This window comes from Bos javanicus, chromosome 4 (genome assembly GCF_032452875.1).
Source record: "Bos javanicus breed banteng chromosome 4, ARS-OSU_banteng_1.0, whole genome shotgun sequence".
In the NCBI taxonomy this organism is placed as follows: Eukaryota; Metazoa; Chordata; class Mammalia; order Artiodactyla; family Bovidae; genus Bos; species Bos javanicus.
The window spans coordinates 32,924,829-32,947,902 of record NC_083871.1 but is presented as its reverse complement, the minus strand read 5'-3'; the positions used below and the strand labels follow the sequence as shown (position 1 = coordinate 32,947,902).

The 23,074-nt window shown below is 39.0% G+C and overlaps 1 protein-coding gene across 3 annotated transcripts in view; it reads right to left on the bottom strand.

Annotated features, from left to right (window-relative positions):
• Window positions 1-23,074, bottom strand: part of SLC25A40 (solute carrier family 25 member 40) — an 82,697-nt gene that overhangs the window by 32,444 nt on the left and 27,179 nt on the right. For 2 of the 3 annotated variants that reach the window (XM_061413721.1, XM_061413719.1), the window contains exons 2-3: window positions 1,799-1,867; window positions 358-479 (exon numbers count right to left, since the gene is read on the bottom strand). In XM_061413721.1, coding sequence (XP_061269705.1) covers window positions 358-454 — 97 coding nt within the window. In that variant the 5' untranslated portion in view covers window positions 455-479; window positions 1,799-1,867. Of the gene's footprint in view, window positions 1-357; window positions 480-1,798; window positions 1,868-5,344; window positions 7,667-23,074 lie in introns of those variants that run through there. The other variant, XM_061413720.1, reaches the window with a different exon arrangement.

The following is a 23,074-nucleotide window of genomic DNA, read 5'->3' as shown; positions in this document are numbered from 1 at the left end:
GTTACCCAACATCTATGTTTTTCATTATGCTAATATTTAACCCCATATTTTTACTATTTTAAAAAGGATAATCGTCATAAAAGTTTTGACAGAGACCTCCAAGAACTTCAGATCTGAGCCCCTAAATTTAGAGAGGAAAAATTAAGTTCAAAAAGAATAAAGACAATCCCAAAGTACATTCATCCTGAGAACAGCAAAGCAAAGACTAAAATTCTAGTCTCTCGATTCTCTGTCCAGGGCTCTTTCCTGTTATCATGATGAAGCATGAATGATAATATTATCAGTATTTCAGAGTAAAACTCAAGTGGGATCAATAATTCATTCAGATACATAATCTACATCCTAACATTATTTTACCCATCAGTGATGTCAGTATAGCTCCAGTGCAAGAGGCGAACATTTGCTGAAGCGGCGTCACTGTGATAACTGCTGGTCCCTCTGATTCAGGATCCATATCTTTTAACTAACAGCAGCAAAATCTGTTAAAGAAAAGCAAGATGTAAAATGAAAGTGTAACAGAAGATGCCCGCAAAACTAACTGCTAAAAGTTAAATAAACTATAAAAACTAAAACCAGTATTCCTATCAAAGCACATGTTGTTGACCAGCAGAAGTATACACATAAGTTCTATACGCAAAAGCACTACACAACTGTCATTAATAGAACGTGTTCTCGGATGTTCCAAAAGTGGTAACTTCAGCTAAGCTATGTGAGCAGCATCACATTTGCAAGACAAATCAATAGAGCATTAAGAAAACACTCCGGCCATGGAACAGAATGAAAGCAGCTGACCAATAAGACTAAAATCAGAATTCGGCCTCATAAGAACCACTCAGATACTTGAATCTAGTCGAGTTATCAGCAAATACAGCACTATTTTTATTGCACTGCAAACACTGCTGCAAAAGTACAAAATAAATCAAAAGCATAACCTTCATAAAAAGCATTATTTTAGAAATAAGATAGTGAGAAAAGCAACATATACTCTTTCTGAAAAACTCAACACAAAAGAGTATAAAAATCACTTATAAACTTCTTATTAAAAAAATAACGACTGGCAACATACAGTATCATCTTTCCAAAGGTCTATGTACACAAAAACGCAAATATGGAGGCAGATTACATCTAACCGAATATGTACAAACATTCAAGTATCTATACATGCATCTTGTTTGAAAGACAAAGATTAACACCATTCATAGCTTTTAGTAGCCAACTTTGATGCTTAAAAATATAGATATGTTAATAAATACAGATTGACATTATCATTTTTAATGCTTACATGGTTTTCAATTATATTTATGTAGTCAGCCTCTTAGATATTCAGGTTATTGCCAATTTATTAATTCTTTAATTTCATAAACTCTCATATAAATATATTTATACATACATCTTACTGTAGTGTCTTTACAATTACTATAGGAGAAAAAGTAAGATTGCTGGGCTAAACTAAAAACCTGAGAAAAATTACCACTGCTTTCCAGAAAGACTGGACCAATTTATATTTCTATGGTAATATATGAGTTACTGTTAGCTCATAAATTCACCAACACTCTCCCATACTACATATCATTTATTTTTTCTGACCCATTTGAAAGTAGACTGCATACATCATACCCCGTTCATCCTAAACACCTCAGAATACTTTCATATAATTGAGGTACAATTACCAAATTCAGGAAACTTAATGCTGACAGTATTCTTAAGTTCATTTTCCAATTTTGTCAATTATCCCAATTACAACCTTTATAAAAATAAATGCTTCTATTGTTTCTTTAGGCTTTTATTATTTACCTACCTGATTTAAGTCTTTTCCTCAACTCTATGTTCCAATATTTTATTGTTTGTAACATCAGTATCTGAAAATCTGTAGTGAAAAAAGAAAGAAACTGTCTTATCTTTTCACACAGGAAACGGATAGCAAACCTAAAGGAAAGGAGTATATAAAAAAACTTTAAAACATAAATCAACTAATATTTATTAACTATTATTTATGAAATATTTTATTAAGTACTTTGCAGAATATGAAGAGCACTCCAGAAATATTACCTTAGAGTTATGAAAGTATTATCACACAAAAATCTTCATATTATCCCAGCAAATATACTCTACTTTAAAAACAATTCTAAACCTGCACATACTGATCCATCTTAGTATCAATAGGAGTTGAACAACCAGATTTCGTGACGCTTGGAAGAAATTCAGACTAAGGTAACATGGTAAAGGTTGCCACAATACAGGAGAAGGTAACCCTCTGGTCTACAGGACTAAGGTCTTAGCTTCTTTGAGTGAAAGTACGGTGAGAAAAAGGTGGCAGGGAGGTGCACTGTTCTAGAATAAAGGAATCCACTCAAATGCATCCTGGTTTAAAGAAGAGAACTTTAAAAAGCCAGTTTGAAAGTAACTAAAGAAATCTGAATATGGATTGGATATCATATATTTTAAAAATATTCTTGATTTTGTTTGGTGAGATAATGTTATTGTATGTACATAAGAGGTCTTTTGGAATGATTTTGTTTGCTGCCCACTGTACAATATTATGGACTTCTATCTATAGTTCTATTTGTCAAATTTCCTCTTCTTCAACAAATAATGCCAAGAAATAGAGGAAAACAACAGAAAGGGAAAGACTAGAGATCTCTTCAAGAAAATCAGAAATATAAAGGAACATTTCATCCAAAGATGGGCACAATAAAAGGCAGAAATGGTAAAGACCTAATAGAAGCAGAAGAGATCAAGAAGAGAGGTACAGAAGAACTGTACAAAAAAGGTCTCAATAACCCGGATAACCACGATGGTGTGATCACTCACCCAGAGCCAGACATTGTAGAGTGTGAAGTCAAGTGGGCCTCAGGAAGTAATGCTATCAATAAGGCTAGTGGAGGTGATGGAATTCCAGCAAAGCTATTTAAAATCCTAGATGATGCTATCAAAGTGCTGCACTCAGTATGTCAGCAAAGTTGGAAAACACAGCAGTGGCCATACGACTGGAAAAGGTTGATCCGCATCCCAATTCCCAAGAAGGGTAGCACTAAAGAATGTTCAAACCACTGGACAATTACACGCATCTCCCATGCTATTAAGGTTATGCTCAAAATCCTCAAAGCTAGACTAGCATCACGTGAACTGAAAACTTCCAGGCATAAAAGCTGATTTAGAAAAGGTAGAGGAACCAGAGACCAAATTGCCAACATTTTCTGGATCACAGAGAAAAGAAAGGGAATTCCAGAAAAACATCTACCTCTGTTTCACTGACTATGCTAAAGTCTTTGACTGTGTGGATCATAACAAACTGTGGAAAGCTCTTAAAGAGATGGGAATACAAGACCATCGTATCTGTCTCCTGAGAAACCTGCATGTGGGTCAAGATGCAACAGTTAGAACTCTGTATGGAACAACTGACTGGTTCAGGATTGAGAAAGGAGTACAACAAGGCTGTTGTTTGTCATCCTGTTTATTTAACTTATACGCAGAGCACATCATGAGAAATGCCAGGCTGGGTGAGTTACAAGCTGGAATCAAGATTACCAGAAATATCAACAACCTCAGACACGCGGATGATACCACTCTAATGAGAGAAACCAAAGAAGAACTTAAGAACCTCTTCATGAGGGTGAAAGAGGAAAGTGAAAAAGCCAGCTTACAATTAAATATTGAAAAAAAAAAACACTAAGATCACGGCATCTGGTTCAATCACTTCATGGTAAATAGAAGGGGAAAAGGTGGAAGCAGTGACAGATTTCCTCTTCTTGGGCTCTAAAATCACTGCAGATGGTGACTGCAGCTGTGAAATTAGAACACAACTGCTTCTTGGCAGAAAAACTATAACAAACCTGTGTTAAAAAGCAAAGACATCACTTTGCAGACAAAGGTCCGTATAGTCAAAGCTATGGTCTTTCCAATAGTTACATATGGTTGTAAAAACTGGACCATAAAGAAGGCAGAGCATTGAAGAATGGATGCTTTTGAACTGTGGTACTGGAGAAGACTCTTGAGAGTCCCTTGGACAGCAAGGTCAAACCAGTCAATCCTAAAGAAAATCAACCCTGAATATTCACTGGAAGGAATGATGCTGAAGCTCCAATACTTTGGCCATCTGATGAGAAGAGCCGACTCATTGGAAAAGACCCTGATGCTAGGAAAGACTGAGGGCAGGAGAAGAGGGAGACAGAGGATGAGATAGTTGAATGGACGATGGACTGACTCAGTGGATGGACCCAGTGGACATGAGTTTAAATAAACTCCTGGAGATAGTGAAGGACAGGGAAGCCTGACATGCTGCAGTCCATGGGCTTGCAAAGTTAGACATGACTAAGCGACTGAAGAAGAAGTATCAAGTGACAACCTTGGGATTTTGATTTCATCTGCTTGATGATTAGTCACGCTCAGTGTCTTTTCACATACTGTTGGTCATTTGTACCTCATCTTTGAAAAATGTCTATTAAGGTCTTCTATCCATTTTTAAATCAAATTATTTGTTTTTTAAGCTGTAGGTGCTTCACAAATATTTTGGATACTGCTGCTGCTGCTGCTAAGTCGCTTCAGTCGTGTCCGACTCTGTGCGACCCCATAGACGGCAGCCCACGAGGCTCCCCCGTCCCTGAGATTCTCCAGGCAAGAACACTGGAGTGGGTTGCCATTGCCTTCTCCAATGCAGGAAAGTGAAAAGTGAAAGCGAAGTCGCTGAATCTTGTCCGACTCTTAGCGACCCCATGGACTGCAGCCCACCAGGCTCCTCCATCCATGGGATTTTCCAGGCAAGAGTACTGGAGTGGGGTGCCATTGGATACTAGACCCTTAATAGATATATTGTTTGTAAATATTTTTCTCCCATTCTATAGACTGTCCTTTTACCAGTTTGCTGCCTTTGGTGTATAGAAACTTTTCAGTTTAATATACTTTCATTTTTATTGTTGTTTCTCATGTCACATCCAAGAAATCACTGCCAAGATAAATGCTACGAAGCTGCTATCCTGTTTTCTTCCAGGAGTTTTTATATTTGGGGCCTCATGCTTAAATCTTAATCCATTCTGAGTTGATTTTGTATATGGTATAAGGAAAAGGTCAAAGTTCTTAATGTAGCCAAATTTATTGATCTTTTCCTTTATAGATAACTTTTTTGTGCTTTCTTTAAACAATCTTTCCCTACTCAAATGTCCAAAACATATTCATCTATATTTCTCCCTAAAAGTTTTAAACTTTTGCTATCACCAAATTTTAAGTCCTTAATCCATGACTGAGTGACTAAACTTTCACCTTCAATCCATGCAGAAGTATTTTAATAGCATGTGAAGCAGTGATCCAATTTCACTTTTTTCCGTGTTAAAACAGATAACCACTTTACCCAGCTCCAAACATTAAATCCCTCTGGGACTTCCCCGGTCGTCCAGTGGTTAAGACTTTGTCTTCCAATGCAGGGGGTACAGGTTCAATCCCTGGTCAGGAAGCAAGGATCCCCTAGGCCTCAGGGCCAAAACACGGAAAGATAAAAGCAATATTGTAACAGACTCCAAAAAGACTTTAAAAGTGGTCCATGTCAAAAAAAAATATATTAAAAAAAATATTAAATCCTTCCTTTCTCCTTTAAACTGACATACTACTTGGTCAAAACTAAGTTTCATTTCAGTATGGAATTGCTTCCGGTCTCTCTATTCTATTTGCCAACTTATCCATCCTTAAACTGTAGCACACTGTATTATGTTTGGTAGGGTAAGTCTACCCTCTCTGTACCTCTTCTTCACAAGTGTCATGGTTACTCCTGGCCCTATGGTCCCTTCACAGAAGTTTAAAAACCATCTTACCATGTTCCTTGAAAAACCTCTTTGGGATTTTGACTCAAATTGAATTGAATCTACAGATAAAACTGGTGAGGATTTTAACCATGAATACAGTCTATTCTTTCATTTCAGTTCAGTTTAGTCGCTCATTCGTGTCCGACTCTTTGCAACCCCATGGACTGCAGCACGCCAGGCTTCCCTGTCCATCACCAACTCCCAGAGCCTACTCAAACTCATGTCCATCCAGTCTGATGCCATCCAACCATCTCATCCTTTGTTGTCCCCTTATCTTCCCACCTTCAATCTTTCTCAGCATCAGGGTCTTTTCCAATGAGTCAGTTCTTCCCATCAGGTGGCCAAAGTATTGGAGCTTCACTTTCAGCATCAGTCCTTCCAATGAATATTCAGGACTGATTTCCTTCAGGATTAACTGGTTTGATCTCCTTGCAGTTCCAAGGACTCTCAAGGGTTTTCTCCAACACCACAGATCAAAACCATCAGTTTTTCGGCGCTCAGCTTTCTTCATAGTCCAACTCTCACATCCATACACAACTACTGGAAAAACCACAGCTTTGACTAGACAGACCTTTCTTTCATTTACTCCGATCTTAATGTTGTTCTGAGAAGTTTTAAAATTTGTCCTACAGAGATATTGCATATTGTGGCAGATCTAGTTCTAGGTACCTGATAATCTCTACTACTAACATAAAACAGTGTCTTCCTTTTAATCACATTTTCTCTGTGCAGTCGGGCTTCCCAGATAGCTCAGTTGGTAAAGAACCTGCCTTCAAGGCAGGAGACCCCAGTTCGATTCCTGGGTTGGGAAGATCTGCTGGAGAAGGGATAGGCTACCCACTCCAGTATTCTTGGGCTTCCCTTGTGGCTCAGCTGGTAAAGAATCTGCCTGCAATGCAGGAGACCTGGGTTCGATCCCTGGGTTGCGAAGACCCCCCCTGGAGAAGGGAAAGGCTACCCACTCCAGTATTCTGGCCTGGAGAATTCCAGGGACTATAGTCCATGGGGTCGTAAAGAGTGGGACATGACTGAGCGACTTTCACTTGCTCTGTGCAGTTAGAACATGCAACTGATTTTTTTTATCTATTAAGCATGTATCCAGCCAATCTTGCTAAAAAAAAAAAAAAAATCCTCTATTATTTTTAACTGTTGACTTATAGACTCTCGCGAGTTTTTTATGTAAATGTGTATGCTATGCTGTGTTCAGTGGCTCAGTCATGTCTGACTCTTTGCAACTCGATAGACTATACATTGGTTCCTCTGTCAATGGAATTGTCCAGGCAAGAATACTGGAGTGGGTTGCCATTTCCTCCTCCAGGCAATCTTCCCAACCCCAAGGGGTGAAACTGCATCTCTTGCATCAGCAGGCGGGTTCTTTACCACTGTGCCATGTGAGAAGTCCATCAAAGTGCATATTTGTCTGCAAACAATGACTGATTTCCATCATTCCTAATCATCATGCTACCATCTTAATTTCCTTTTTGCATAGCTAAGATGTCTAATACAGTATTAGATAAATAGAGAAAATGAGTATATTTGTTCCATTTCTGAATTTTAAAAGAATTCTTCTAAGATTACCCATGAGAATGATGTTTGCTCTAGACTTTTTATCCATTTATTTTTAAACATTCTTCATCACATTAAGGAATTTTCTTTCCAATCCTAATTTGCTATAGACTTTCTTTTCCTTTCATTCTTTTTTCTTTACTAATGTAAAACTGATATAAAATTCCTAAGATTATTATAGTGACTTGATATATGTATATGCTGTGAAAAAGTACCTTCTATCTAATCAATCAGCACATCCATCACCTCACATATTTAGCAATATGTCTTTTAGTGAAAACATTTAAGTTCTACTTTCTTAGCACATGTCAGTTATACAACACAGTATTATCAATTATAGTCACCATATTTTACATGAGATCATCAAACTGTATTTCTCTTATAGCTGGAAAATTTCACCATTTACTAACCTCTCCCTATTTCCTCCACACCCTGGCCCCTGACAACCACTTTTCTACTCTGTTTCTGATTTTTTTAAGAGTCCACGTACAAGAGGTGCTATGCAGTCTTTGGGTTTCTCTTTCTGGCTTATTTCACTGGGCATAATGTCAAGGTCCATCAATGATGTCACAAATGGCAGAATCGCTTCTCCTGGCTGAGTAACATTCTATTTATCTATATCACATCTTATTTTCTCTCTTCACAATTTTACTGAGGATTAACTGACATACAATGAACTGCATATAAGTAAAGCTTACAACATGAGTTTTGACCATCTGTGAAACTATCACTCATCAACAAAATGAACAGAAGTGGCGGGCCCATTCGTGTCCTTCTGCTCCTTTGCCGGTGCTACTTCCCAGCTCCCATCCCTGCACGGATGCAGCTGTGACCTGCTGTCACTACAGTTTAGTTAGAATTTCTGAAAATTCCACACGAATGGAATCACACAGTATGTATTAATTTTCTTTTGGCATCTTTCATTTACCCTAAGTGTTCTGACACTCATTTATGTATGGATACTTACTTCCTTTCTATTACTAAGTAGTATCCCACTGCATAAATATACTACAATTTCTTTATTCATTCCCTGGCTGATACAAATTTAGGTTGCTTCAAGATGGGGACTAGTACAAATAAAGGGACTATGAATTATTCACATATAAATCTTAAGTAAATAAGGAGAAATAAAATGGCTGAATCAAACGGCAAATGCATGCTTAAATTCTTAAGAAACTGCAAACATATTTTCCAAAGCAGTTTAATCATTTTATATTCCCACCAACATGTTAGTTCTGGTTGCTCCATATCCTTAAAACACTTGGTACAGTTATTTTTAAAAACTGTAATCATTTGAATAGCTGAGTAGTGATATCCCGATGTAGCAGTACTTTGCATTTTCCCAAGGAATAATGATGTTGTGCATCTTTTCAAAATATGCATAATTTTAATTATTTGTTGAATAGTCGGAAAATTTCATGTATTTTTTTGGTGATGAAAAGGCTATCAATAGTTTGTACATAAACAATCACCAACCTAATCACAAAAAAGTAATAACATATACTAAGCCAAAGAAAGTCTTCCCTGATGGCTCAGACAATAAAAAATCTGCCTGCAATGCAGGAGACCCAGGTTTGATCCCTGGGTTGGGAAGATCCCCAGGAGAAGGGAATGGCTACCCACTCCAATATTCTTGTCTGGAGAATTCCATGGACGGAGTAGGCTGGAGGGCTACAGTCCATGGGGTTGCAAACAGTCGGACACAACTGAGCGACCAACACACACAAGCCAAAGAAGAAGAGAAACCGTTATTGAGTTTTATAATTTGGGGCCACTTGAGTCACTACTTGTAACATAAGAGACACAATACTCTTCACTACATGCATGGGTTTCTCATAGCCACAAGTATTCAATTCTACAAATCACTATAAATTTTAAATGCATAAATACTCCATCTGGTAGTGGCTACTTCCATGAGGAATTTTAAACAGGCTATCTAACATTCATCCTTTAGATCGTCCGCAAGTATTAAACTACTCTTTTGCTACTGGGAAAAACAGACACACAATTTACCAAACAATTTACCACAATAAGCCTCATTCTAGTCATGAGACAGGTCTCAATGAATTTAACAGGATTTAAATAATATAAAATATGTTCTCTGACAAACTAGAAAAGAATAACAGAAAGGTATCTGGAAATCCCTAAATAACGGGAAGCTGAATAACATCCCTCCAAACATCTCATGTATCAAAGTAAAAATTAAAAAGCATTCTTACACTGAATAACGAAGTATTGAAGGTTTCCTTTTGATATCAAGCACATGATAAGAACATACATTATCACTACCCCTACTTAATGTTTTATTAAAGTTCCTAGCCATCTAGATAAGCAAAAAGTACATATAAAGTTTATAAAGGAAAAAAAAATCAGTATTTCCAGATGACACAATTGTGAACACAGAAAACTTAAACTCATCATAGAATTATTAATAAGTTAGCAACGTTGCTAGCTATAAAAATCAGTATGCTAGGCTTCCCTGGTGGCTCAGTGGTAGAGAGTCTGCCTGCCAAGGCAGGAGAGACAGGTTCAACCCCTGGCCCAGGAAGATCCCACATGCTGCAAGGCAAGCCTGTGCGCCACAACTACTGAGCCTGTGCTCCAGAGCCCAGGAGCTGCACCTACTGAGGTCACCTGCCACAAGTGCTGGAGCCTAAACGCTCCAGAGCTGGTGCTCCACAAGAGAAGCCACCACAGTAAGAGGGCCATGCACCCCACAACTAGAGAGCAGCCCCTGCTCATCGCAACTAGAGAAAAGCCTGTGCAGCCACAAAGACCCAGCACAGCCAAATAAATATTATTTTTAAAGTGTTAAAAATCATTTCTATATACCTGTAATACATAGAAAATAAAATTTAAAATAAACAGCATGTACAGGAGCATGGAAGAATTTCATGTACTCTGGGGATAAGTTTCACAAAATATTTTCAAGACATCTGTTTAAAAAACATAAAATTTCACCAACTAAAAGGTCTTTATGGGTGGAGTCCAGATGACAGAGCAGGAGGATGCTGAATTCACATCTTCTCACACCCCGGGCACCTACCAGGGCTGCTGAGAGGCCTTGGACACCTAAGGGATGGGAGGAATTCCCAGGCGACTGGGTAGGATGATGAGGGGAAAGGGGGGAAAAGAAAAGTAGAGGCGGGATGGGAGCAGAAACCCTGAGGGGCAGCAGGAGGATGAGAGGGGTCACCACTCTCAGAGGGGCCCGCCCACAGAGCGAGGATTAGCAGGGATGGGAAGGGATTTGGGGAGACAGTGGACCAGAGGGGAATGTACCCAGCATCTCCCCCACCTACTCAACCACTGGCAAGCCTGCTGGGGTCTCGGGCCTGAATCTCCAGCTTCTGGGGACCCCTCCAGCCTAGAGGGTCCTGAGCCTAGCCCCCACCCCCGCCAAGGGCCTCTTCTAGCTGCTGGCCTCTTCAGCCTAAGCGCCTTCCTCCCCTAGGGCCTTCTCTGGCTTTTTCTGCTGTTGTAGTTTTGTTTTACTTTGCTGTTGTCGTATCAATTTCATTTCTCTTAAAATATCTACTTTTTAAAAATTTTTTATTCTTTCTTACTGTTTTGCTCCTTTTTCTTTGTTGCCTACCCAGCCTACCCCCCTGCATGGCATACAGGGGTCTCCATTCCTGGCCAGGGTTTGGGCCTGAGCTCCCATGGTGGGAGCACCAAGTCCAAACTAGAATCCCAGGGAATGTTAACTGGTGTGAGCTATCCCACAGGTCCTCATCTTGGCACCAAGACTCAGCTCCACCCAACTGCATGCAAACTCCAGTGCTGGACACTGCAGCAAACAACCAGCAAGGAAAAAACAAAGCCCCATCCATCCAAAAAAAATGAGATGACAAAACAATATGGGACAGATGGGACAGATGAAGGAGCAAGGTAAAAACTTACAAGATCAAATAAATGACGAGGAAATAGACTATCTACCCAAAAAAGAATTCAGAGTTTTGATAATAAAGACAACCCTAAACCTCAAAAGCAGAAGGGAGGCACAGATCAAGAAAACAGAAGAAATGTTTACCAAAGACCTAGAAGAACTAAAGAACAAACAGTGGTGAACAACACAACAACTGAAAGAAAAAATACACTACAAGGAATTAATAACTGAAGGACAACTGAAGCAGAGAAAATGAATAAGTGAGTTGGAAGACTGAATGGTGGAAATAATTGTTGAAGAGCAGAATAAAGGAAAAAAATGAAAAGAAATGAGGGGAGTCTCAGAGACCTCTGGGACAACATTAAATGCACCAACATTCAAATTACAGGGATCCCAGAAGAAGAGAAAGATAAAGAGTCAGAAAATATTTGAAGAGACTATAGTCAAAAACTTCCCTAACACAGGAAAGGAAATAATCAATTAAGTCCAGGAAGCACAGAGTCTCAGGGTTAAACCCAAGGAGAAACACGCTGAGACACATATTAATCAAACTAACAAAAATTAAATTCAAAGAAAAAAATATTGAAAGCAGCAATGGAAAAGCAACAAATAGCACACAAGGGAATCCCCATAAGGTTATCAACTGATTCTTCAACAGAAACTTGCAGGCCAGAAGGCAGTGGTGGAATATATTAAAAGTGATGAAAGAGGAAAGCCTACAACCAAGGTTACTCTATCCAGCAAGGGTTTCATTCCTATTTAATAGAGAAATCAAAACCTTTACAGTCAAGCGAAACGGAACAGAATTCAGCAATGCCAAACCAGTTTAATAACAAATGCTAAAGGACCTTCTCTAAGAAGAAGAAAACTTCTCTAGGAAGAAGAAAAATAACCACAAAAACAAAGCCAAAACAATAAGAAAATGGTAATAGGAACATACACATTGCTAAGTACCTTGAATGTAAATAGAATGACTGCTCCAACCAAAAGACACAGAGTGGCTGAAGATATAAAAACAAAACCTATATATATATCCTGTCTATAAGAGACCCACTTTAGACCTTGGGACACATATAAACTGAAAATGAGAAGACAAAAAAATATTCCATGCAAATGGAAATCAAAAGCTGGAGTGGCAATACTCATATCAGATAACTAGACCTTAAAATAAAGGCTGTTTCAAGAGACAAGGAGGGTCACTACATAATGATCAAGGAATCAATACAAGACGATATATCAATTATAAATATACATGCACCCAGCATAGGAGCACCTCAATACATAAGGCAAATACTAATAGTCATAGAAGGGGAAATACAGCAACACAATAGTGGGGAATTGTAACACGCCACTTACACCAATGGACAAACCATGCAGTCAGAAAATAAATAAGGAAACACAAGCTTTAAATGGCACAACAAACCAGTCGGACTTAACTGACATTTACAGGACATTCTACCCAAAAGTGGCAAAACACACTTTCTTCTCAAGTGCATACAGAACACTCTCCAGGAGAGATCACATCTTCATCCACAAATCAAGTGTTGGTAAATTTAAGAAAACTGAAATCATATCAAGCATCTCTTTTAACCACAATGCTGAGATTAGAAATCAGTAAGAAAAATAAACTGCAAAAAAAAAAAAAAAAAATACAAACACATGGAAGCTAAGAACTACACTACTAAATAACCAAGAGATCACTAAAAGAAATATCAAAGAGGAAATCAAAAAAACATAGAAACAAATGACAATGAAAAACACAACTTAAAATCTACCGAACAAAGGAAAAGCAGTCCTAAGGGAAATTTGTAGCAACTCAATCTCATCTCAAGAAACAAGAAAAATCTCCAACAAACAATTGGGTGCTTCCCTGGTGGCCCAGTTGGCAAAGAATATGCCTACAATGTAGGAGACCTGGGTTCGATTCCTGAGTTGGAAGATTCCCTAGTGAAAGGGAATGGCAACCCACTCCAGTGTTCTTGCCGGGAGAATTCCAAAGACAGAGAAGCCTGGCAGGCTACAGTCCATGCAGTCGCAAAGAGTCAGACACCACTGAGCGACTAACACTTTCACTTTCAACCTTACACCTAAAGCAACTAGACAAAGATAGGAAAAACCCCTAAAGTTAGCAGAAGGAATAGGTCATAAAGACCAAAGCAGAAATAAATGAAATAGAAATAAAGATCAATAAAACTAAAAGTTGGTTCTTTGGGAAGATAAAGTTGATAAACATTTGGCCAAGGTCATCAAGAAAAAAAAGGACAGGATTCAAATCAATAAACTCAGAAATGAAAAAGCAGAAATTACAACTCATGCTATGAAATACATAAGGGACTACTATAAGCAACTATATGCCAATAAAATGGACAACCTGAAATAAATGTACAAATTTTTAGTAAAGTACTATCTTCCAAGGCTGAACCTGGAAGAAACAGAAAATATAAACAGATCAATCCGTAAGTAATGAAGTTAAAGCTGTAATTAAAAATCATTCAACAAATAAAAGTCCAGAACAGATGGCTACACAAGCAAATTCTGTTAAATATTTGGAGTAGAGCTAAACATCTATCCTTCCTATACTCTTCAAACACTTTCCAAAAAATCTGCAGAGGGAAGAACATTCCCAAACTGATTCTATGAGGCCACCATCACCCTGATACCAAAACCTGACAAAGATACCACAAAAAAAAGAAAACTAAAGACCAGTATCACTGATGAATACAGACACAAAGCTCCTCAACAAAATCCTACCAATCCAACAACACATTAAAAGGATTATATACCATGATGAACTGGGATTTATCCCAGAGAAGCAAAGATTCTTCAATATATGCAAAATCCATGTGATATACCAGACTAACAAACTGAAGAAAAAAATCCACATGATCATCTCAACAGATTCAGAAAGCATCTGTCAAAATTCAGCACCCATTTATCATAAAAACTCTCCAGGAAATGGGCACAGGGGAACCTACCTCAATATCATAAAGGCCATACTGACAAACCCACAGCACAGATCATTCTCAATGGTGAAAAGTCAAAAGCATTTCCTATAAAATTAGGAATAGGACAAGGATATCCACTCTCGCCACTTTCATTCAACATAGTTTTGGAAATCCTAGCCACGGCAATCCTAGAATAAAGAGAAATAAAAGGAATACAAACTGGAAAAGAAGAACTCAAACTGTCACCTTTTGCAGATGGCATGACTCTATACAAAGAAAATTCTAAAGATGCCATTGGAAAACTGCTGCTGCTGCTGCTGCTGCTGCTGCTGCTAAGTTGCTTCAGTCGTGTCCAACTGTGCAACCCCAGAGACAGCAGCCCACCAGGCTCCCCCATCCCTGGGATTCTCCAGGCAAGAACACTGGAGTGGGTTGCCATTTCCTTCTCCAATGCATGAAAGTGAAAAGTGAAAGGGAAGTCACTCAGTTGTCCCCGACTCTTAGCGACACCAAGGACTGCAGCCTACCAGGCTCCTCCATCCATGGGATTTTCCAGGCAAGAGTACTAGAGTGGGATGCCATTGCCTTCTCCTGAAAACTACTAGAGCTGATCAATGAATTTGGTTGCAGGATACAAAATTAATGCACAGAAATTCTTGCATTCCGATGCATTAACAATGAAAGATCACAAAGAGAATCTAAGGAAACAATCCTAATTATCACTACAACAAAAAGAATAAAACACCTATGGGGCCTCCTTTGTGTTCAGTAGTGAAGAATCCACCTGTCAATTCAGGGGCTGCTGCTGCTACTACTGCTAAGTCGCTTCACTCGTGTCCGACTCTGTGAGACCCCGTGGACGGCAGCCCACCAGGCTCCTCCGTCCCTGGGACTCTCCAGGCAAAAGTACTGGAGTGGGTTGCCATTTCCTTCTCCAATGCACGCACGCATGCTAAGTCGCTTCAGTCGTGTCCGACTCTGTGCAACCCTATGGACAGCAGCCCACCAGGCTCCTCCGTCCACAGGATTCTCCAGGCAAGGATACTGGAGTGGGTCGCCATTGCCTTCTGCCAATTCAGGGGATATGGGTTCAATCCCTAACCCAGGGGATCCCATAAACAACAACAAAAAAAAGAATAACATCTAGGATCACACATAGTAATAATCAATCAAAAGACACAGACTGGCTGGGTAGATACAAAAACAAGACCCGAATATATGCTGTCTGTAAGAGACCCACTTCAGACCTAGGGACACTTACAGACTGAAAGTAAGGGGATGGGAGAAGGTATACTATGCAAATGGAAATCAAAAGAAAGCTGGGGTGGCAATACTCATATCAGACAAAACAGACTTTAAAACAAAGACTATTATAAGAAACCGGAGAAGGCAATAGCACCCCACTCCAGTACTCTTGCCTGGAAAATCCCATGGACGGAGGAGCCGGTAGGCTGCAGTCCACGGGGTCACTAGGAGTTGGACACAACTGAGCGACTTCACTTTCTCTTTTCACTTTCATGCACTGGAGAAGGAAATGGCAACCCACTCCAGTGTTCTTGCCTGGAGAATGCTGGTGGGCTGCCATCTATGGGGTCGCAGAGTTGGACACGACTGAAGTGACTTAGCATTATAAGAAACAAAGGACATTACATAATGATTAAGTATTCGAGTCAAGAATACATAACAATCATAAATATACATATACACCCAATACAGGAACATCTCAACATGTAAAGCAAAAACTAACAACCATAAAGGGAGAAATCGACAGTAACATGATAATAGTGGGGGACTTTAACCCCACACTTACACCAATGGACAGATAATGGAGACAGAAAATAAATAAGGAAACACAAGCTTTAAATGACGTAACAAACCAGAGAGATTTAATTGCTATTTTAGGACATTCTATCCAAAAACAGCAGGCTACACATTCATCTCAAGTGTACACAGAACATTCTCTAAGACAGACCACATGCTGGGCCACAAAGCGAGCCCTGGTAAATTTAAGAAAAATGAAATCATATCAAGCATCTTTTCTGATCACAACATTATGAAATTAGAAATAAACTATAAGAAAATATCTATAAAAACACAAACACGTGGTGGCTGAACAATATGTTACTAAACAACCAACGGATCGCTGAAAAAATAAAAAGGAAATTAAAAAATACCTAGAGACAAATGAAAACGAAAGCACAACAGTAAAAAACCTATGCGATGCAGCAAAAGAAGCTCTAAGCGAGAAGTTTATAATGATACAATTTTACCTCAAGAAACAAGGAAAAAATCACAAATAAACAACCTCACCTTACACCTACAGATAACAACTTAGTGTAACCTAATGAAACTATGAGACATGCCGTGTAGGGCCACCCAAGATGGACAGGTCATGGTGGAGAATTCTGACAAACACATTCCATGGGAGAAGGGAATGGCAAACCACTTCAGCATTCTTGTGTTGAGAACCCCATGAACAGTACGAAAAGGCAAAAAGATAGGACACTGAAAGATGAACCCACCCTCCCAGGTCAGTAGGTGTCCAATATACTACTGAAGTAGAGAAATAGTTCCAGAAGGAATGAAGAGGCTGAGCCAAAGTGGAAACAACGCCAGCTGTGGATGTGTCTGCTGCTGAAAGTCAAGTCTGATGCTGTAAAGAACAGCACTGCATAGGAACCTGAAAGGTTAGGTCCATGAATCAAGGTAAACTGGATATGGCTAAACAGGATACGGCAAGAGTGAATACTGACATTTTAGGAATCAGTGAACTAACATGGAGGGGAAAGGGTGAGTTTAACTCAGAGGACCATTATATCTACTACGGTGGGCAAGAATCCCTTAGAAGAAATGGAGTAGCCCTCACAGTCAACAAGAGAGGGCAAAATGCAGTATATGGATGCAATCTCAAAAATGACAGAATGATCTCGGTTAGTTTCCAAGGCAAACCATTCAGTATCACAGTAATCCAAGTCTGTGCTCCAACCACTAATGCTGAAGAAGCTGAATGGTTCTATGAAGACCTACAAGACCTTCTAGAACTAACACCAAAAAAGATGTCCTTTTCATCATAGGGGACTGGAATGCAAAAGGAGGAAGTCAAGGGATCCCTGGAGTAACAGGCAAATTTGGCCTTGGAGTACAAAATAAAGCAGGGCAAAGGCTAACAAAGTTTTGCCAAGAGAACGCACTGGTCATAGCGAACAGCCTTTTCTAACAACCCAACAGACAACTCTACACATGGACATCCCCAGATAGTCAATACTGAAATTAGATTGATTATATCCTTTGCAGCCGAAGATGGAGAAGCTCTATACAGCCAGTAAAAACAAGACTGGGAGCTGACTGTGGCTCAGATCATGAACTCCTTATTGCCAAATTCAGACTTAAATTGAGGAAACTAGGGAAAACCACAAGGCCATTCAAATATGACCTAAATCAAATCCTTTATGCTTACACAGTGGAAGTGACAAATAGATTCAAGGAATTAGATTTGATAGAGTGCCTGAAGAACTATGGACGGAGGTTTGTAACACTGTAAAGGAGGCGGTGATCAAAACCATCCTCAAGAAAAAGAAATGCAAAAATGCAAAATGGTTGTCTGAGGAGGGCTTACAAATAGCTGAGAAAAGAAAAGAAGTGAAAGACAAAAGAACAAAAGGAAAGATAAATCCATCTGAATGCAGAGTTCCAAAGGACAGCAAGGACAGATAAAGTCTTAAGCGAACAGTGCGAAGAAAGAGAGGGAAATAATAGAATGGGAAAGACTAGAGATCTCTTCAGGAACTTAGAGATAACAAGGGAACATTTCATGCAAAGATGGGCACACTAAAGGACAGAGACGGTATGGACCTAACAGAAGCAGAAGAGATTAAGAAGAGGTGGCAAGAATACACAGAAGAACTGTACAAAAAAGGTCTTAATGACCTGTACTGCCACAATGTAGTAGATCACTCACCTAGAGCCAGACATCCTTAAGTGTGAAGTCAAATGAGTCTTAGGAAGCATTACTATGAACAAAGCTAGTGGAGGTGATGGAACTCCAGCTGAGCTACTTCACATCCTAAAGGATGATGCTGTTAAAGTGCTGTTAAAGTGCCAACAAATGTGGAAAACTCAGCAGTGGTCACAGGACTGGAAAAGGTCAGTTTTCCTTCCAATCCCAAAGAAGGACAATGCCAAAGAATGTTCAAACTACTGCACAACTGCACTCATTTCACATGCTAGCAAGGTAATGTTCAAATCCTTCAAGCTAGGCTTCAACAGTATGTGAACCGAGAACTTCCAGATGTACAAGCTGGATTTAGAAAAGGTAGAAGAACCAGAGATCAAATTGCCAACATTCATTGGGTCATAGAAAAAGCAAGGGAATTCCAGAAAAACAGCTATTTCTGCTTCATTGACTACATAAAAGTTTTGACTGTGTGGATCACAACAAACTAGAAAATTCTTAGAGATGAGAATACCAGACCACCTTATCTGCCTCCTAAGAAACCTGTATGCAGGTCAAGAAGCAACATTTAGAACCAGACATGGAACATACAACTGGTTCAAAATTGGGAAAGGAATATGTCAAGGCTGTATATTGTCACCCTGCTTATTTAACTTATATGCAGAGTACATCATGGTAAATGCCACGCTAGATGAAGGTGAAGGTAGAAACAAGATTGCAAGGAGAAATATCAATAGCCTCAGATATGCAGATGACACCACCCTTATGGCAGAAAGTGAAGAGGAAATAAAGAGCCTCTTGATGGAGGTGAAAAAGGAGAGTGAAAAAGCTGGCTTAAAAGTCAACATTCACAAAACTGAGATCATGGCATCTGGTCCCATCACTTCTTGGCAAATAGAAGGGGAAAAAATGGAAACAGCAACAGACTATCTTCTTGGGCTCCAAAATCATTGCAGACAGTGACTTCAGCCGTGAAATTAGGACACTTGCTCCTTGGAAGACAAGCTATGACAAACCTAGGCAACGTATTAAAAAGCAAAGACATCATTTTGCCAACAAAGGTCTATATAGTCAAGGCTATGGTTTTTCCAGTAGTCATGTACGGATGTGAGTGTTGGACCATAAAGAAAGCTGAGTGCTGAAGAATTGATGCTTTTGAACTGCGGTGCTAGAGAAAGACTCTTGAGAGTCCCTTGGACTGCAATGAAATCAAACCAGTCAATCCTAAAGGAAATCAGCCCTGATTCATTCATTGAACTGATGCTAAAGTTCTAATACTTTGGCCATCTGATGCAAAGAGTTGACTCACTGGAAAAAGTGACTCCTGATGCTGGGAAAGATTGAAGGCAGGAGGAGATTATGACAGAGGATGAGATGGTTGGATAGCATCACCATTTCAATGGACATGAGTTTGAACAAACTCTGGGAGTTACTGAAGGACTGGAAGCCTGGCATGGTGCTGTCTGTGGGGTTGCAAAGACTGGGACATGACTGAGTGGCTAATAAAACAACAAATACACCTAAAACAACTAGAGAAAGAAGAATAAAACCTAAAGTTAGTATAAGGAAAGAAATCATAAATATCAGAGCAGAAATAAATGGAATAGAGACAAAGAAAACAACTGGAAAGATCAAAGAAACTAAAAGCAGGTTCTTTGAAAAGATAAACTGATAAACCTTGTATCAGACTTATCAAGAAAAAAAGGGAGAGGATTCAAATCAATAAAATTAGAAACAAATTATGGCTGGTTCATGTTGATATATGGCAGAAACCAATACAATATTATAAAGCAATTATCCTCCAGTCAAAAATAAATAAAATTTTTTAAAAAGATATGTAAAAGGAGAAGTTACAACTGACTCCACAGAAATACAAAGGATCGTAAGAGACTACTAGAAGCAACTGTGTGCTAATTAAATGGACAATCTGGAAGAAATGAACAAATTCTTACAAAGGTACAGTTTCCCAAAACTGAACCAGAGAGAGACAGAAAATATGAACAGACCAATCAAGCACTGAAATTGAAATCCTGATTAAAAATCTCCCAATAAACAAAAGTCTAGAACCTGATGGTTTCACAGGCAAATTCTATCAAATATTTAGAGAAGACTTAACACCTATCCTTCTGAAACTATTCCCAAAAATTGCAGAGGAAGAAAAACTTCCAAACTCATTCTATGAGGCCTCCATCACCCTGATACCAAAACCAGACAAAGATACAACAAAAAAAGAAAATTACATGCCAGTATCACTGATGAACATAAATGCAAAAACACTCAACAAAATACTAGTGATCCTTATCCTACAACATACTAAAAAGATCATATACCATGATCGAGTGGGGTTCATCCCAGGGATACAGAGATTTTTCAATATCCACAAATTAATCAGTGTGATACACCACATCAACAAACTGAAGAATAAAAACCGTATGATCATCTTAATAGATACAGAAAAGCTTTTCACAAAATTCGGCAACTATTTATGATTAAAAAAAAAAACTCTCCAGAATGTGGGCATACCTCAACATAACAAAGGCAGTATATGACAAACCTATAGCTAACATCATTCTCAATGGCGAAATGCTATAAGCATTTCCTCTAAAATAGGAACAAGAATAGGAGGTTTACTCTTGCCACTTTATTTCAACAGTTTTGGAAGTCCTACGGTCAGCAATCAGAGAAGGAAAAGAAGTAAAGGGAATCCAAGTTGGAAAAGAAGTTAAACTGTCACCGTTTGCAGGTGACATGATATTATACATAAAGGACAGTAAAACTGCTACCAGAAAACTACTGCTGCTGCTGCTAAGTCACTTCAGTCACGTCTAACTCTGTGCAGCCCCATAGATGGCAGCCCTCATCAATGGACTAGGCAAAACTGCAGATTACAAAATTAACATACAGAAATCTGTTGCATTTCTATACACCAACCACAGAAGATCAGAAAGAGAAAGCCAAAAAACAATTCCATTAATCAGTGCATCAAAAAAAAAAACTAGGAATAAACCTACCTAAGGAGACAAAAGACCTGTATTCCAAAAACTCTAAGAAGCTGATCAAAAAATTCACAAACAGATGGAAAGATATGCAATGTTCACAGACAGGAAGAATCAGTATTGTCAAAATGACTCTATTACCCAGAGCAATCTAAAGATTCAATACAATCCGTATCAAATTACCAACCGATAGCATTTTTCACAGAACTTGAACAAAAAAAACAATCTCAAAATTTGTATGGAAACACAAAAGTCCTTGAAAAGCCAAAGCAATCTTGAGAAATTAACTTCAGACTATACTACAAAGCTACAGTCATGAAAACAGCACAGGACTGGCACAAAAATAGAAACAGAGATCAATGGAATAGGATAGAAAACCTAGAAATAAACCCATGCACCTATGGTCGATTAATCTATGACAAAGGAGACAAGACCACACAATGCTGCAAAGACAGTCTCTTCAACAAACAGTGCTGGGAAAACTAGACAGCTACATGTTAAAAAACGGAATTAGATCATTCTGACACCATACACAAAAATAAGCTCAAAGTAGATTAAAGACCTAAATGTGAGACTGCACACTATTAAACTCCTAGAGGAAAACATAAGCAGAACACCATGACATAAACAGCAGCAACATCTTTTTGGATCCATCTTCCAGAATAATGGAAATAAAAACAAAAATAAATGGGACCTAATTAAACTTAAAAGCTTTGACACAAAGGAAACTATAAGCAAGGTGAAAAGACAGCCCTCAGAATGGGACAAAACAATAGCAAATGAAACTGACAATTTCCAAAATATACAAGCAGCTCAATACCAGAAAAACAAATAACCCAATCAAAAAGTGGGAAAAAGACCTAAATAGACATTTCTCCAAAGACACAGAGATAGCTAATAAACACATGAAAAGAAACTCAACATCACTCGTTATTCAGTTCAGTTCAGTGGTTCAGTCGTGTCCGACTCTTTGTGACCTCATGAATCACAGCACGCCAGGCCTCCCTGTCCATCACCAACTCCCGGAGTTCACTCAAACTCACATCCATCGAGTCGGTGATGCCATCCAGCCATCTCACCCTCTGTCATCCCCTTCTCCTCCTGCCCCCAATCCCTCCCAGCATCAGAGTCTTTTCCGATGAGTCAACTCTTCGCATGAGGTGACCAAAGTATTGGAGTTTCAGCTTTAGGACCAAAGTACTGGAGTTTCAGCTTTAGCATCAGTCCTTCCAAAGAACACCCAGGACTGATCTCCTTTAGGATGGACTGGTTGGACCTCCGTGCAGTCCAAGGGACTCTCAAGAGTCTTCTCCAACACCACACTGCAAAAGCATCAGTTCTTCAGCGCTCAGCTTTCTTCATGGTCCAACTCTCGCATCCATACATGACCACTGGAAAAACCATAGCCTTGACTAGACAGACCTTTGTTGACAAAGTAATGTCTCTGCTTTTCAATATGCTATCTAGGTTGGTCATAACTTTCCTTCCAAGGAGTAAGCATCTTTTAATTTCATGGCTGCAATCACCATCTGCAGTGATTTTGGAGCCCAAAAATATAAAGTCTGACACTGTTTCCTATGAAAGTCTGACATCTATTTCCTATGAAGTGACGGGACCAGATGCCATGATCTTCGTTTTCTGAATGTTGAGCTTTAAGCCAACTTTTTCACTCTCTTTCACTTTCATCATGAGGCTTTTGAATTCCTCTTCACTTTCTGCCATAAGGGTGGTATCATCTGCATAACTGAGGTTATTGATATTCTCCTGGCAATCTTGATTCCAGCTTGTGCTTCTTCCAGCCCAGCATTTCTCATGATGTACTCTGAATATAAGTTAAATAAGCAGGGTAACAATATACAGCCTTGATGTACTCCTTTTCCTATTTGGAACCAGTCTGTTGTTCCATGTCCAGTTCTAACTGTTGCTTCCTGACC